At 36.9% G+C, this 17,860-nt stretch overlaps 1 protein-coding gene and 1 non-coding gene across 6 annotated transcripts; both read left to right on the forward strand.

Annotated features, from left to right (window-relative positions):
* The first annotated feature begins 1,489 nt into the window (after positions 1-1,489).
* Positions 1,490-17,717, forward strand: LOC143882053 (transcription factor TGA2.3-like). Of its 5 annotated transcripts, none has more exons than XM_077385445.1 (12): positions 1,490-1,849; positions 2,142-2,258; positions 3,787-3,890; positions 4,433-4,506; positions 4,625-4,822; positions 8,086-8,157; positions 8,240-8,299; positions 10,986-11,063; positions 11,191-11,242; positions 15,199-15,470; positions 16,145-16,393; positions 17,100-17,717. In XM_077385445.1, exons 2-12 carry the CDS (start codon positions 2,161-2,163, stop codon positions 17,244-17,246), a joined length of 1,404 nt encoding a protein of 467 aa, XP_077241560.1. In that variant the 5' UTR covers positions 1,490-1,849; positions 2,142-2,160; the 3' UTR covers positions 17,247-17,717. The 5 variants fall into 5 exon arrangements, with proteins under 5 accessions (XP_077241560.1, XP_077241563.1, XP_077241562.1 ...); XM_077385446.1 differs by having other exon boundaries at positions 1,502-1,634; XM_077385448.1 differs by lacking the exon at positions 3,787-3,890.
* LOC143882372 (U6 spliceosomal RNA) lies at positions 9,112-9,218 on the forward strand. Its single transcript, XR_013252212.1, has one exon. It is a non-coding gene; the product is annotated as a U6 spliceosomal RNA (small nuclear RNA).
* Positions 17,718-17,860: the final 143 nt, after the last annotated feature.

The following is a 17,860-nucleotide window of genomic DNA, read 5'->3' on the forward strand; positions in this document are numbered from 1 at the left end:
CGGAAAGTGAAAAAAAGAGATATCTGGGGTGGTGCCAACTATCTAATCTCGAATTCTTGTCTTTGACGAGATTAGCCATCATATTCCTTCAGAACTACGAAAGTAGCCTATTGACGAAAATGTACTCTTCCTACCCCTTTTGCTTTTTATTTGAGTGGGTCCATTAGATTCATATCATAGGGTTCGAAATTATTTTAGAAGAAAATAAAACATAGTGGTCGCTCAAGCCTCTGTTCTTTAACCTCCAAGTCAGAAGTTCAATCCCAGCTTACCTACCAAAGAAAAGTCAATAAAAAGGGAAATTATATCTGCACCCCTTAATATGATAAGAACACTAATCTCTTCAGTTACCACTTTTCTAATTGGATATATAGTGTGACGGGCGGTCTGTACAAGGCCCGAGAACGGATTCACCGCCGCTGACCGGCCGATTCCTGCTTCATACAGGCGAGTTGCAGCCTGCAATCTGCTCTATATAACCTGGGCCGGGATTTTTAGGTAAGCTTGCCCGATTATATAAAGGGTCGCGACCTCTCTATCTATAAGGTCGCGGCCACGGTTAGAGATTTACAATAGCCCATACCCAATTCTGCAGAAAGTCATTTCGCGGCTCACTTTTCAGAGAGAAAACAACCTCCTATGGCTTTATGCAAAATTGCCTAGCAAGTCCCATTTAATAATAGAGGATTAAGAAAGTGTAAATCAAAGAGGAAGGAATTGCTAGGGTCCATCGCAAAAGGCATTTCCCGCCTGGTCTGTCACACAGCTGACCAGCCGCCTTGTGAATGGGGACAAAAGCTGTTGTCTTCATTCGCGGGGTGGCTGGTCTGACTTGATCCCAAAGAAAAAGAGTGCTGATGAGTGTGGATATAGTCTTTTGCCATGGACGCTGGCAAATACCTGATTTCCATATAAAAATTGGGATCAATGGCATATTAGGTAAATATGGTAAGTCAAAGACTTTTTTTAGTACTCTCAAAAGTTAGTTCCATTTCTATAATTTTGACAAATTAGGGGTATCTGTGTAGAGACTTTTCTTTTTTACTTACTTTTTTGGGAGATGATTTTTTCACTCCACTGCAGGATAAAGCGCCCCGCTTTTAACGTGAATATTTGGTTGCCGGATTTTTTTTGGTTCCTGGGATTTATGTAGGAGAAAGAAAATCCAAGGAGATTGGTGGGAAAAAAAAGTCCTAGAAGTATCCCGGTAAAATAAAAACTTCCATGTTTGGTTGACTGGACTATGGTGGGAAAAAAAAAAAAAAACTTTGTTTGGTTGCTTGAACCGTTGGGGAGGAAAAATTATGCGGAGTTAAAAAAATTCTAGTTTTAAAAGGCAACCAAACATGGGATGTACCAAAATTTTACTAAACACGGGCGAAAAAGAGGGGAGCGCATTATTCAACAGGGTGGGGGGCGAAAAAATCATATCCCATTTTTTTAATCACCCGTGAGAGCTAAATCTCTTTTTCAGTCTCTGTCAGTCTGCACACTAAAAAACAGTTCGTCTCAAGCAGTAAAAAAATAAAATATTCGTGCATTTTGAAATGCAAAGATTTGGGTAGAAAATGACAAATTGAGAGTGGAATGATCTAAACTCATTTATTTCCTCAAATAAAATATCAAAATTCGAGGTGGGTCGTTTGAAATTTCAGCAAAATTCGCTTGAAAGCGAGTCAAAGTTGGCGATTTTGTTCATTAGCAGGTGTCCTAAAGCTCCGGGATTTTAGGGTTCTGTGTGAAATTAGGGTTCCTGGATACGCCGATTAGGGTTTCTTTGGCTTAAGTTTTTCCAGATCTTTTTACTTTTTCCACTGATTGTACGGTTGGTGCTGCTGATTACGATGAGGTGATGGTTTTTTTCTAGATTGAAACGTTGCTGTTATAAATTAGGGTTTTTTTTTTAGGGTTTTTGGTTTCTGTTGTTTTTATGATTGATGGTATGATGAAGCTTGCTTTTTTCTTGGATTAGGGTCTTGTTTTGTAATCCTAAGTTGGAAAGTTGTGTGTTTGGATTAGAGTTTTTGGTTTTAAGGTTTTTTGGTTTCTGGGTCTTATTTTAGGTGTGGAAAGCTTTATGTTTTTAGGAATTAGGGTTTTGGACTAGGGTTTTAATTTTTTTTACCTGTTTGATGATCAAGGTGCTGTTGTTGATGATGGATGGGGAGTAAAAGAGCTAGGGTTGGAATAGTAGATGATAAGGAAGCTGCGGCCGTCATGCCGAGTTTTGTTCCTCCATCATCAGCAGTTCATTCACTGTAATTACTGCTCAATCCTTTCCTTTGATTGTTTGTGTAATTTACTGGGTTGTTTGTTTTTGTTTATTGATCATTCATTCACCAACTTTTTTGTTTTTTTTTTCATTTTCTTTATCAGTTTGCTTTTCTTGGAATCTCTTATATATTGTTGTATGCTGCAAAGAAGTTGGGGATTTTGAAGGTTTTTTGTTCTGTTTGTTTAAGTAGCCTCTGAATTTGAACTCACTTAATTTGACATTGAAATATTTGCTTTATTTATTGTTGTTGAATGGAAGAGAGTATGATTATATGAATGTGATGGTATCAACTTGTTGAACCGATGGATTTCTTGCTATTTCATTCATTGACTTGATGTGTTTGTGACGATATTAGAGTCATGCTTTACTTGCACGAACATAAAATGAAAATTTATTGCTCATAGAATTCCATCTGGTGGAGACCATACAAAGGTTCAAATTTGTATTTTGAGTCCCTTTAAATTATAGTAGATTTATTGTAGTCTTTCCATCAAAATCACTTATGTTCTTCGAGGTGTGATTGTTTTAAATAGACCCCGCACACATATTATAAAAATTCTAAATAGGAGAGTCTTTAAGTCATTAAAAGGGGTTTTGTTTAAAGTAATCGTTTTTTTAGGGTTCTAGAACTATTTAGTATTTTTTTTAGATACTGTAAGCCTTGTTTCACTTTTCTTGGGATGAATGGAATTGATGAATGAATGAATGAAAATTGGTTTTTTCTTGCTCCATTACGAATCATGGATGCAAAGCCTATTTTTCCAAGGTGTGAGGCCTTGGTCTCCTTGGTGTGATTCTTAGGTCATGCTAGACTCACACTAGCAATCTCGAGGTTTCTCACCAAGTGAACAATCTGCCCGGGAGATGAAAAAAAAGTTAGTGTGATGCCTAGAGATAAGTATCTTGTTTCTTTATTACTTACTATCTATTTTCTTCCTATTTTCTCTACAAAAACAATATGCCCAGGAATTGAAAACATTCTTTCTCCTTGCCTAAGACCTCAAGACCCCAATTTTTTTCATATTTTACCCATCTCTTTTCACCCTAAACCCTACATCCTTTAATCTTGTCCAAAACCCTTCCATGCACCTTCCTGGCATACGTTTGCAGCTTCATGACATCGTTTGCAGCTTCCCGGCATGCATCAGTACCCATCCAAACCAATTTAATCTTGCAATCGAATTACATACAGTGAAATGACCCCTGAGGTGAAACGGTTTTCTGTGTTAGAAATTTAGAGTAAGAGCACATTTAAAATCCTTTTTTTTGGATAATTACTCGGATTCTATATTTTAGGGAGAGATCTCTTACTGCTCCTTCCAGAATAACAGTTTTTTTTTTTTTTAGTACCTTCTGACCATGATTTATAATTGATCTGATCAATTCTTTTTTAACTCTACTACAGGTCTGTTTCTAGTTTTGGTGGCTCATTAAAAGTCTGTTTGGTTTCTGGGCTTGAATTTTGATTCGTATATATTGTTTGCATGCTGTCCAATACTTGAATTTTTCAGTGGTGCAGAGGGCAACCACATACATGCTTCTCGTTTTTCTGACTTTGGGGCGCTTGAACAATCTATTGGATTTTACCCAGAGGATGCTGTTGACCTTAGTAGAAGTATGTACTCGATGCCTTTTTGCTCCATATAGGTCAACTTGAATATAAGTGACTCGTAATGTATTCTAACCTTGAGCTTCTCCCTGTTTTGTCAAGAATATGTTATGTTGTGGTCAACAACGTCTAACTAGTTTTAGTTGTATTAAGTTAAATATAAATTAAATTAAATTAAATATAGTGTTAATTAAATATAAATTTTGGCCAAAATCTGAAATTTCAGTCCGAAATTTAAAACCGAAACCGGCCAAAATTATAAGATTTTCACTGAAATTTCCACCAAAACCAAAATTTCAAACCCTGGGCTAGGACATGTTACTCTTCTTCTTGCATGTGTATTGCTTTATTCATCAGCGAAATTATATTGTCAAGTTCCCATTAATTGGTGTCTTTAAAATAAGTACTGAATGCGTGAGATTTCGTTCTGGTGCTCTGACACCTCCATCTGGGTGATTTTAGCTTGTAGTATTCATTTGATTGGGTTTAAAATAGACTTTCTGGAGAAGACTTTGAATTCATCTTTTTCTGTGTCTCATGTGTTGAAGATCCTGTGTTCAACTCCAAGTCAAGTGACCAGGTTGTTACTTCTGATCCTCTACAATTCAGCAAATTTAGTAAGGTAAGCTCAGTTCTTTTCCTAACTTAAACATGCATTCTCGAGATTGATAAGTTACAGTGAGTACTCTGGTTGTTATACTTAAGGAGTTTGTTCTCATCGGTCTCTTCTCAACAAACAGTCACTCGCTTCCCCTGACATAGCTCCTTCTACAACGAGTGCTGGGCCGCAAAGATTAACTACACAAAAGGGACAACAGCCTAATCTGGTTTCCCTAGCTAGTGGACATTTTGAGAACTGGGGAGAGTCTAAAATGGCAGATACCAGTCCTAGAACAGATACCTCAACGGATGTGGACACAGATGATAGAAATCAAAGGGTGATGCTTCTAATTTTCCCCTTGATATACTTCGTGCTGAACTTTTATGAACACAGTTTTTTTTTGAATGGTATGAATACAATTTGTTTCTTCACGGAATTTTTTTCTTTGCTACATAAGTTTTTCAGTAGTTAACATACTACTGTTGTTTTACTCATATGGATGATCTATAAAGGATGCTTTTCATAGGCTAAAGCATTAATATATCTTTGTTGAGTGATGAGTGTATCATGTTTATCAGTTCTTGTTTTTTCTGAAATTGTTGAATGTGACGTGCTGGGCCACTTTTATGCTTTATACACTATATACTAAACTGTCATATGAGCAACTTCTTGTAAATGCTAAATCTTGTACAATGTTGATTTAGAGAATGGTTAGTGTAAAGTTTGATAGAAAACATGACATTTGCATATTAATTATGCAGAAGAAATAAAATAACAATCACAAGTTTCAAACTTAAACTCAATAGAGAAGAAACTAAGAACACACCTCAAAAAAAGATAAAGTGGACAGCAGAATTTCAAGCTATCTCAAAGAGAACCACAAAGAAATTGGTAAAACTACTGCATAAACTTCAATCCATGGTGAATCAAAAGCTCCCCAATCTTCTCTAAAATGCACTTTTCTTACCTAAACTATTTCTAACTATTGAGTGTTCCTGATTAAACCTTCCTACTAACATAGATTTATAATTTTGAAAATTAAAAGTGCATATTTTTAATAAAAACTAATCATATATGCATGTTAGTTTCTAAGTTTACGACATGTTCAATTCTTCTTGCCTAATCTGCCATTGACGGAATCAGATTTTATTTTCATTTTGAAAATTAATTATTTTCATTAAAAAAATCTTGTAGAAATAAGAAATATTATATTTTCGAAAATCTAGTTTTATTATATGTTCATTTCGTGCCCATCTACTGATTAAATGAGTTGTATTTTTTATTTTAAAATTATTTTTTATTAAAATTTCTTTAAATTTTAATCGTTATATTGTACTCCGTTGTATTGTACTTCCTGTTTGAAATTAATGAATGATGCGTCTTTTTTCCTACATTTTATATTTATTTGAAGCAAGTTTTTATACGGTGTAAGACCGTATAGTCTAATATTTTTCAAAACTTACTATAGGCCACACCATAGGATGATTCAAACCGTCCATTTGATGTGCGACAACGTAAATAGGTTGTTCCCCAAAAATCATTTCCATACGATTATCCCAACCATCCGATCTATAGAGTTTTCCATAATATGCAGTTCCTCTATAGATATGTATGTATTGCATAAGTATAGTAATAGCGTACCATATTAGTATGTATTGCATAATTATGTTTTTATGAATTGCATTCAAAATGTAGTGCATGACTGCATGCATTATGTATAAATATTTATATGAATTGCATGTGAAATTTGGTATGTGCTAAATTATCAGACATGCTCGACATTACATGTCATTAGATGTTCAATGTTCTAAACCATTATGGGTGATTGTCTTGCTTATGTGATACTTTCTATGTGTGTATTTGTGCCTATTCTAGCATTTCCTAAAGTTTCATCTTTAAATTCTATCATTTGCATATGTTCCCATATATTTCGTTGATTTTACAGGTTTTCCATTGAAATTGAAACGTTTCTGTGTCCCTGGCGACCGAAACCGACATTTAAAATCTTGCCTTCAAAGATTCCCTTGATCTTCCCCGATCCTCTTGAGCCTTTTACCCATGAGGGCCTGTTCACCGCTTTTAGATTTCCTATGCCAAGCCACTTAACCAAATGATATGACCTCTTGTTCTCCGAGTTATCCCACAAGAAATTTCTATGTAGCTGCCCAATCTGCCTTATTATGCTAGCAAGGCATTTGAATAAGGACAAGTAATAGAGGGGCAAGTTAGAGAAGACGACTTTAATGAGCATAATTTTGCCAACCAATGATATGATATTTTTCTTCCATAGAGAAAGTTGTTTCACTATCTTCTCAACAATGGGATCCCAAAGGTCAACAAATCGGAAGCCCCAAATAAATTCTAGGAATGCTTCCCACTGCACCCAAGAATGGTTCCGTACTCATCCTGATCTTCCACACTGAGGTGAGTTCCCATCAACGCCAATTTATTGAAGTTTGTTTCTTGACCTTCGACCACTTTGTAGCAGCGAATGACTGCCTTTAGATTTTTATGTTTGCTTTCCTCAGCACAATTGAAAACCAGAGTTTTGTCAGTGTACTAGAGATGCATAATCTCAATCTTAGTATGTCCCAATATGAAATCTTCAATCAGCCCAAAACTCTTGGCCTTATCAACCATTTTACTGAAAGTTTCCGCCACGATTGTGTAAAGGAAGGGTGATATAGGATCTCAATGCTGCAACCAACGAGAAGAAAAAACCATGGGGGAATCGTTAATCACACTAGAAAAGCAGAGTGAAGAGATACAGATGTACACCCAAGATAACCATCTGACACTGGGCACAATCTACTCACATTCCAACTCAGAACCTTCATGGGTAACCAACTAGTTGAAAGTCAACCCTTGAGGTCCTGCTACCACTATTCCGGCCTTTGGAGTTTCCTGACTTTTTAGCTGGCTGATCCACCGTCGTAGTTAACTCTAGGTTGGAGCCTCACCAGCTCCCTCACCAACGTCTTAAGATCTTTCTTTTTGGCAGGCTCAAAAGGATCTCTCATGCTCCTGTCTCAGATTTCCGCTTTGTAAAAGAGTGCTCTAGCCTCTCTTTCTAATCCATCGAAGGAGATGCTCAAAACTTTGCTCATAACCATGATGAACTCTTTGTGCCCTTTAAGGCTCATAAGATCAGATGAACTCTTGCAGCCTTACATCATTGAAATCAAAGCTTTGCCTCGGAATTACTTCATTATATGGCATCTTGCGAGGCATGCATATGTGTACATGCATATTTAAATCTTTTCCACCTTTAAATTGGTATACATGGATGCCCATGCTTGTTATTGATGTCAAAGAACTTTGTCTTAGCAAATTTGTCATCACAAGAACCCTAAAAAAAATCTTGATTAATGCAGCTGGAGCTCATCCAACTCTGTATGTATTGTATTTATATGATTTTCCTTATGTACCTATTTTTACATATGTTTGTATACATTTGAAGATGACTGATTGATTCCGTGTCACAGTATCAAAGCATCTCTGCAGTAATGGTTAAAATGTTTTATTTGTTACTGATAAATTGGATGGCTGTTATTGAGATGTAATAATTGATGTCTAATTTTTATCCTTCTTCATGCTCAGTTTGAAGGAGGCCAGTTGGTAGCGGCCTCTGATTCCAGTGACAGATCCAAGGATAAAACGGGAGATCAGAAGGTTATGGATCGACTATAGCTTTTAATGACTTCTGGTTTTTTTTTTTTTTTGAATTAGCAATTTAAGATATTTATTTTTGCAGTCACTTCGTAGACTTGCTCAAAATCGTGAAGCTGCAAGAAAAAGTCGATTGAGGAAGAAAGTAGGTCCTTTTACTATTGATATTGGTCCTTCCTGCTAATGTCTATTTGCACCGTTATAATGTTTTGAATAAAAATGTTCAAATGTTACTCTTTATAATTTCAATTAGTGGAAAAACTGCATAAAAGTAACTGCAATTCGCAAATGCTGTATTGGCAATAAACCATTGAATGAGAACTATCGATGTTGAGGGTCTCAAGCAATATTTCACGTATGTTATTGTGCATGCCTTTTTTATGTTTATTATTAGAATTACTTAATTGTGTAATCAATTAACTGTTCGGTCAAAAACTGATTATCTATTCAGAATTCACTTATGAGTTGATTTAATAAGATTCTGTGATTCCCTTCATATTAACCTCCAAACTTCTCAGAAAATTTCTAGTACGGTTGTCTTGAGTTTAGTTGTAAATCAAATAGGAATTGCTTAAATTACAATAATTTCCCTAGCAAATTTGAAGTGGCTCTCTATCATTTTCTTAATTCAGTGCTCCCCTTTCGATATTGAGTTTCAGATGCTGCTTATATTTTCTTGGTTTTTTCCTCAGGTTTTTCTTTGATCTTTCTTTTGACACTTAATTTGAAGCATCCATCTTTTTGTCAGAGTATTTTGCTTCTTTTTCCCCATGAGCAACTCTTATTTGCTTCCCATTCTGGAAATATGGTAGAAATGGAACAATGGACAGTGTTTGCATTTCATGGTGGAGAATGCTCATTTGTTTTTTTTTATTGTATAGTATTCCTCAGTTATTAGTTTTCTGTCTACCTGACCAATAAGGATTCGTTCTTCGTTCAGGCCAGAAGGTAAGTGTACACATCAAAACTTTAATGTCATAAATAAAGTTAGGAACAATACAGAGAAGATTAGGATGGCCCATGCTCAAGGATTACACCCTATTTGAGAAATGGTCCAAAATTTTCCATCAATAAAAGTGAAGTTCGGATATTATGTGTAGCATTCGTGATTCTATGGCTTTGCATTTCAGTTTCTCTGATATACTTAGATTAATTTTAAATCTGCTTGGGTTATCCCATTTACTGGTGCCACCCCTGGTGCCTATGTGACTGTGCCACCCCTTTAAGTGTACGCTCTTCTTACAGGTCTATGCATATTCCTTCAAATGATGGTCATTAGACTTTTGGTGGAAGGAATTTCTTCTAACGTGATTAAATGGTTATTCAATCATATCTCAGGCCCTTGATATTAATGACATTAATAGCAGTATTAGTGTTTTCCTTGTTCATACTGTAAGAGGGTACTGAGCTAGTGGATAGGCTTGCAAGAAGAGGGTGTAAATAAACCATTTTATTTACGGGGCACTCTGGCTCCCGCCGTATCTTTCATAAGTTTTCTGCCTTTTAACATACCTTTTCTTATTGATTAAAACAGATTCAGACATAAATTCTTTTTCCTTTCCCTCATTGGCTAGGTAAGTCGGTTGAGGTAGTTTGGAACCTATTAGTTGCTCTACTGGACTGGATACTTGATAGATAGGTTTTCAGTAGTTTCCGAGTATATGCAGTACTGCTAGGAGGCCTCTTGTATAATGAATGTGCAATACAAGAGGGAAAAGGTACAGGTACGGCCTACTTGTTCGATGATCCAAACTATTTATCTGTTAGGCTCTGCTACGAATGGGTCATGCGTCAAAATCTGCTCCCTTCAGACAATTCTATCCCTCCAATTTGCTGTCGTTAATACCGACTGTTAAACTATTGGTGGTTTACCAAGCTAAATAAATGTTTGATTATCTATTATATTTTTATGCAATCTACATCTTTATGTGATATGGTGATGTAACTTCACTAGTATCATCACGAATCGGGTACTCTTCACTAATGTTTTTATAAATTTTACGATGATCTTCATTAATGTTTTTATGAATATTACCACTCTTTTCGTTTTGAATTTTTGTAGTTACAAATTCTAGTTTAAGGGTCTGTTTTGGTGCCCCAGGTTTCGACAATGGAGTCATGTGCACCTTGTCCCATATGCAAATGAGAACAGCTTGGAGCTATTCTTCATTTACAAATGGGCAAGGTTTTAAATTTCGGTTTTGGTACCCGTTTCTGACCCCACCGAAATTCTGTAATAATTAAGAAATATTATTTAATTAGTTTCGAAATTTCGGCCGAAATTTTGTAACAGTGTTTTTTTTTCTTTTTCTTTTTTCTTTTTTTAAGTTACATTAAATCGAAATTTGGTATTTTGCGAAATTCCAAATTTCAGTTTCGGTCCCGACCGAAATTTAAAACCATGCAAATGGGTGCCTTCCTTTGCATGTGAACCCTGTGCGAATCAGTTCCTTTGCTTTTGCGGACTCTTTGGAAATCCTCTTCCAGTTCTATTTGCATCTGAACTTAACCTTGAATTCTGAGCATCCTCGGAGTGTTCACCTTTTTATTCCGTCAGTGTTATTTATCTATGCAAAATGAAGATTCAGTTTTTCTCATGGTTATGTGTATGCCTCAAGTCCTCAACACAGAAGTTGTTCTTATGAATTCTACTTGCATCCACTTTTCTTTTATCTACTTGGGCTCTTTTAGCAAGATTCTCAGGGCTCAGTAATTTGAACTTGTTGGTATGTCTATTTAATTTGTATTTTCATGCACTTTTCACTGTTTAATTCTGCATAATTTTTTGTGCAACAATGATCTCTACTAATGGTGTCATTTCTATTCTAAAGGCATATGTCCAACAGCTCGAAAGTAGCCGGCTGAAGCTAACCCAACTTGAGCAGGAGCTCCAACGTGCTCACCAACAGGTATTATTCTTATATCTATTTTAGCATCAACATTTTTGTTAGTATGGTATGGCCATTTGGTTATGCCAATTCTATATCCTGCGTGTGGCGGGTAGCCCCCTCTCACCTCATTGACATCCATTTGTAGGGCATCTTCATTTCAAGTTCAGGAGATCAAGCTCATTCAATGAGTGGAAATGGTATTGCTACTGTCTTATCCATGCATTTGATATTTGAAGAGCTATGAAAAATCGAATTTTTCTTTCGTAAATTCTAACAGATTCACTCTATATCCCGAATCTCATCAAAGATCCATGGATTAGCCATGGACCAGGCTATACTATGTAACCCAATCATTTTTTTTTTTGAGAACCAACCCCCCCCCCCCCTCCTAAGATATTCTCACTAACACCATCTCTGGCCAACTTATCGGCAATATTATTGGCCTCAACACATGTGAAAAAGAAAAACTAGTTCCCCTTCTCAGCTTCACTATTTCATTGATCATCAATCCCAGGCGCCATGATCCATACTTCTTCGGGCTCCCTGATTAGTCGCATTTGGTGTCATCCTCCACTGTTAGGTGGCCTTCAAACTTGGATGAGTAAATCTGTAGACCAGTGAGCATGGCCCTCGCTTCGTCCACTTCGGAATCAATGTTACGAATGGGGCTCGAAACCCCCTCAAAGTTACTCCATTACTCTCTGAATACACCCACCACACCTTCAGTCCTGGGTTCCATAGTGTGCATCTGTCAAATTTCAGTTTTTGCCTATCTAGAGGTGGGACCCAAGAAGCATTTCTCAGTCGTTTCCTCCCATCTTTTAAAATTTGGCTTCATTTTGTAAAGAAATCAAATCACATAACATTGTAAAGAAGCTCTCTCGGAGATCGAAAGCCCCTGCTAACTCTGAAATAAATCCCTCAATGATTGAGGAAACACTAATGATTAGCAACCAAAATCCTATCGATTAACTTTTTTGTTAATGTTTCTGCTTTATTTTCTTTCGCTGTGAACATCTCATCTGCCACTCATAATTCTCTTTGAATTGAGATTACATTTTCAAAAAAGAAGATCGAGGAAATACCCATGACTATCTGAACCAGCGCCAACACAGAACCTGTAAGCCTAGCGGACAATGAAGGAAAGGTTGCATGACGGACTCTTCATGCTGTCCACATAATGCACCTTTTCGCCCTTCGGAACCCTTTCTCTGTAGCATATCTAACGTATTGATCTTTAAGAGGATTACTATCCACCCAAAGCACGTTTTGAAGAGGATGGCTGACTCCCACATCCTTTCTTTATGACACTTTCTCTGCCCCTTTTCCACAAGCTTGGAACAGAAAAACTGAGCTGAAAAGACTCCATTGACTTCAGTGGACGGACTCTAATATCCTAATCACCTAAGGACAGAAACATCCCCTCAAGGATATGTAGTAACCAGAGAAGGCTAGAAGACTCTAACTCTTTAAAATTTCTATGGATCATCCGCCCCCACATTAGCCTCCCTCACTCTATCAAAACACTTGGAAAATCTCACCCCCTTATCCTCAAGTCTGAGAAGGTTTAGAAGGTAAAAAAGCATGGCATAATGGACACTCCTCAAGCCATAAGTCTGCCCAAATCCTAATCCTAATCCCTTTCCCATTTCCTAATCTAAATCTTACCACATATAAGTACCCACTCCTCATGATGTAGCAGAGGTCAAAAGTTCTCCTCCTTCAGCCCATCCTACTTAATAGTTAGACTGCGGCGAAAGGTGGGCCCCTTATGGCTACCAATGGGATTAAAATAACTAAAGTCATTTAATTTAAGTGATCTAAGTTAAGTGATGAGGTTTGGGTTCTAGTTGATGTGGACAAACCCCACACTCAGGCTTCCAAAAATAGAAATAGTCTCAAAATAGGAAGTGGTAAAAAGGGAAAGTGACTAAAATTGAAGTGTGCTCCAAATAGAGACTAGGCTAGATATGGAAACTACCCTAAAAATGGAAGGTGCTCATCAAGGATGGATCACATCAAAATATCACTTCTCTAGAAACAAAAGCTCAGAGCTGTCACTAAAACATAAACAAAGTTTTATTCTTTTCAAGACATATCATCCTCCATGTAGAAATCTTACTGCAACATGTCGAACCTAGGGCTTGCTCTGATACTAAACTGATGCAGGTCGTTTCTATGGAAGGGAATGCTTGACGGGTAGGAAGGTTCGGAAATTGGTTGATTAGATAAAAATGATTTCGAAAATTTCAGGGAAAAATCCACTTTGAAATTTCAAATTTAGAGAAATGATTATTTTTAGATTTTGGTCAGAAGTATCGGCAATGATCCGATCATTGGATCTCTTTGAAATTTTAGTATGTGGCAGGAAATTAATTTTGGGTGACAGCATCAAAACTCAAGGTCAATCGGATCACTAAAACTCAAATATGGATGATTTTTCTAAATATGCGGGATTTTCAATTTTAAGATCTGAAACCGATATAGATCACAATCTCACAATCGGGACCGTTTAAATTTTAACTATGTTTGGTAGACTATAGTCTAAGATAAAACTTTACAAGTTCATGGAGATCTGACTATTAGATCATCTGACTATTAGATCAACGTCTAATAGTTCACATGATCGATTCGTGTGTCCTTGGTGAGATTCGCGATCTTATTCACATCATCCGTCCTAAACTATGTCATCAACGCCGTTCAGCTAACTCTAGGGCGGATGAGCTGGCAAAGGCGGGGACTAGCTTGTAGGAGATCATGATTTCATATATGGGCATTGATGGAAATGTGGGAGATTAAGTGACTTGATCTTGCTTGGTCTTCCGGTATATGGGCCATTCTTGTAATCCTTGTTATTTTTTATGGGGACCTCTTGTCCCCGACTGTAATTGCTGGATTATTGGAATAAACTTTTGTCAATTTAAAAAAAAAAAGAAAAAAAGTTCACATGATCGAAAGTGCACGAATTTTATGCAACAAGAAGAGATGAAAAGATTGGAGGGCAGAAAAGATAGTATAAAGGAATGAATAGATTGGAGGGCAGAAAAGATAGTATCCTTGAGAAAGGAGCTACGGCATCGCACCACTGACTAGCCAAAGGCATCACGTGTCTCACCAATGGCACCAAAGGCATCACACAAATGGCTATAACATGAGTATCACACCCATGTCTAAGAAAACGGAAGTCACATCCGCCAAGAGCAAGAGCTTCTAATCTTTAATTTATTCATCTATTCAAAAAATTTACAAGACATTCTCTTTTAAGAGATGGAAAGTTTTGTTAGTTACATAATTACTTGGGATTCTCTCTTTAAAGAGAGAATTACACGTTGCAGTGGGTGGTTTTGGTAACTACTTGGGACCCTCTCTTTCAAAGATGGACTGCCACATTGCAATAGGTGGTTACTGTAGGACATAAATACTTGGGGCTCTCTTTTGAAAAGAGAGACGGACAGTCTCACATATAGCACACCATAATTGTCTCAATACAATATTAAAATTTTGCAACGATAGAATTCTATTCTCTCTTTTGAAATGAGGGACGGGCATTGTTTGTATTCTTAGATGTATTATATATAAATTAGATTAAAGGGTAATCAAACACAAATTTTTCCCTAGTCACTTCCTCTTCTCTTCTCTCTTCTCTCCTCTCTTCTCTCTTCTCGATCGTCTTCACCTCTGATCTTAATCACTCTTCTTGGACTTCTTGGGTGTCCATGTGTGCATACAAGCTTCAAATATGGTCACATTTGCTAGCATAATGACTTTTTAATATGGTCCCTGATGTATCTTTATCGTATCTCAATATAATTGATGTTTTGCATCCCAATAGACTCACCACAGCTTTTTAGTGAAAAGCATATCACTAATGATTATGATATTATTTGTTGATTCCCTGGTGCATTATTTGAGGATATGAGTGTTTTTATTGTTAAATTATTCATATGTAGATTTTTCTCCTTATTATCCAACAATGCCCTCCAATTCTAACATTATCACGCAGAATTATTTGCAGTGCTATGCAAAGAAGTCTCTTTCTTTAGCACTCATTATGAGTATCGAATGGGTTGACTACTATGAATTGCTTTGATTTTAGATGCCAGTGTTTTTAGCTTTATTTGGCTTTATTTTTATTAATTTTCCTTCTGTACAGGTGCTTTGGCATTTGACATGGAATATGCACGATGGCTTGAAGAGCATAATCGGCAGGTCAATGAGCTCAGGGCAGCAGTTAACTCTCATGCAAGTGACAATGAACTTCGCGTTATTGTTGATGGCGTTATGGCACACTACGATGACATTTTTAGAATCAAGAGTGTTGCTGCAAAAGCCGATGTCTTCCACTTGTTGTCAGGCATGTGGACGACTCCTGCAGAGAGGTGTTTTTTGTGGTTGGGGGGCTTCCGCTCGTCCGAACTCCTCAAGGTGAGAAAATTTGATGTTCAATTAGACTTATATCCAACCATTCAAAAATAAAAAAATTCGACTTCTATCCAAGCTGTTTAAAACAATGCGATGGGAAAGATGATGAATTGTCTTCAGGAACTGAACAAAATGCGATGTAGTCTCTGGCAGGAAATTAAATTTCTGTTTTTTTCTAAATCTCATTTAGAATGGGTTTGTTTGTAAACTACCGGACTACTTCTCTTTCTATTTACTACCCAAAACAATGACAACAAGCCCTAGTTGTCTGACTCCTAGGAGGCCTTTCACATTCTGAAAATCCAATATTGTCTGGGTTTCTGATGCACTTCTAGGTTGCTACTATTGTAGTTTGTGGCTGATATGATCCTTAAGAAAGCTTTATGATTAAATTTAGACGAGTTGTGTATGCCTTTTGGAGTGTAACCTTTTTCATTTTCGATGGGTTTGGAGTCCTGAATTGGTAGGTCATTTCCAGCCAGATATAAATTCTGCTGACAACCAAAGACACCACAGCTATTTTTGTTACTGTAGTCTCAAGATATATGCTGTTCTAATGTCCTGTGTGATTTTGAGATGGGTTTGTCAAATGAATTGAACTAGTCTTGGGCTTCTTTGTTGGGTTGCTATGTTAAATTAATTGCATTGGTTTGAATGTCAAACTGGGTCTTTTGCAGCTTCTTGTAAGTCACCTGGAGCCTCTTACTGAGCAGCAGTTAGTGGGCATCTGCAACTTGCAACAGTCGTCTCAGCAAGCAGAGGATGCTCTCTCTCAAGGGATGGAGGCATTGCAACAGTCTCTGGCAGAAACACTTGCCTCTGGATCTCTTGGCCCCTCAGGATCATCTGGAAACATGGCAAATTACATGGCTCAGATGGCTGTGGCCATGGGTAAGCTTGGGACACTTGAGGGCTTCCTTCGCCAGGTAATTTTCGTTCCCTTATGTTTATATCCTCCCTGACTAACCCCAACTAATAGCGAGCAGTCACAATTTTTTCTGATATTTTCGAAAATATTGTGTAGTTTGCCATTTTTTGATAAACGAAAAAATCCCAAGATTTTGCCGAGATTCTAAAAAATCACCACTATCGTCATATTTTATTTTTATTGCGAAAACATCACAAAAATATCCCGATGAATTCATGATATAATTTGTTCTAATTTTGTTCTTAAATTTATATGTTTATATATTTAAATATCTTATTTTCTCAGCTTTTCCTGATGTACACATAAAAATAAATAAATAAAATATCCTAGATACACCCTTCCTGAGAAATTCCCTGAGACAAATATTTGTCTTGTAGTGATGAGAAATTCATGAATATGCATTTTAAAATGTCCAAAACTCGTATACATACGTAGTTTGAAATGACTGAAAGATACATCAGTTCTTATTCTTTGACAAAAAAATGATCATGTGTTACACCATAGTGAAATCTTCAGGTTGTGGAAAATGGGCCCCACATGATCCCACTGAAACAAGAAGTGCAAGGAAGTGCTAGTCTTTCATCGATCACCGTCCAGTCTTTGATTGGATTGATAAATGTGATTTTGCTTTGGGTGCACTACAACATTCCTCCTTTCTGATATATTGCCATCACCATTAATCTATTTTTTGTTCTTCTTAACAGGCAGACAATCTGCGGCAGCAAATGCTGCAACAAATGCACCGGATATTGACAACCCGTCAAACGGCAAGAGCCCTTCTCGCAATAAACGAATACTTCTCCCGTCTTCGTGCTCTCAGCTCTCTCTGGATTGCCCGTCCACGGGACTGACTATCCATTGGCTGTTTGAAGCCATATTTGGTTTCTCACCAGCAATTTGGGAGGCTTGTTTTCGATACTAGGCGATCAGGGCTGTGAATTTAGAACAGGAGCTCTGCCGTGCTGCGAATTGGTCATTGATCTTCTCATCTGAGGCCACTCCATCTTAGGTGTATCATTCTTATATGTTTATCTTACGGAGTATGAAACATTAGTGGCAATAATCTGTATCACTGTATCGTACTGTTCGAATTTCGATGTGGTCAACATCGGCTCATCACAATCGTTGGATCTGGAATATGTGAAATATAATGATTGTAAGAAAAAGATAGGTGGGATTTATCCAACAGGCAAAACAATGATTTCTATTTGGAATCTTGGTCTTGGTTTTTTTTCTTTCTTCCGTTTGAAGTTTGAAAACAATGACAGTAGTCAAGATAGGAAGCAATTTGAAATAATGAAAATTTGTGTTTATAGGGTGTGTATGGGAGGCTTATCATGGTAAAATTGTATTTTTAATATTAGTAATTGGCAATCAGCAGAGAAGTATTCTAGGTCTGCTTTGGAAAATGAAATTTAAAATCTAGTTTTTTGGAAGTATTTCAGTGATTAATTGGAAGATACTT

This window comes from Tasmannia lanceolata, unplaced genomic scaffold (genome assembly GCF_043159265.1).
Source record: "Tasmannia lanceolata isolate RefF3 unplaced genomic scaffold, GAP_Taslan_0.1 ptg000007l, whole genome shotgun sequence".
NCBI lineage: Eukaryota > Viridiplantae > Streptophyta > Magnoliopsida > Canellales > Winteraceae > Tasmannia > Tasmannia lanceolata.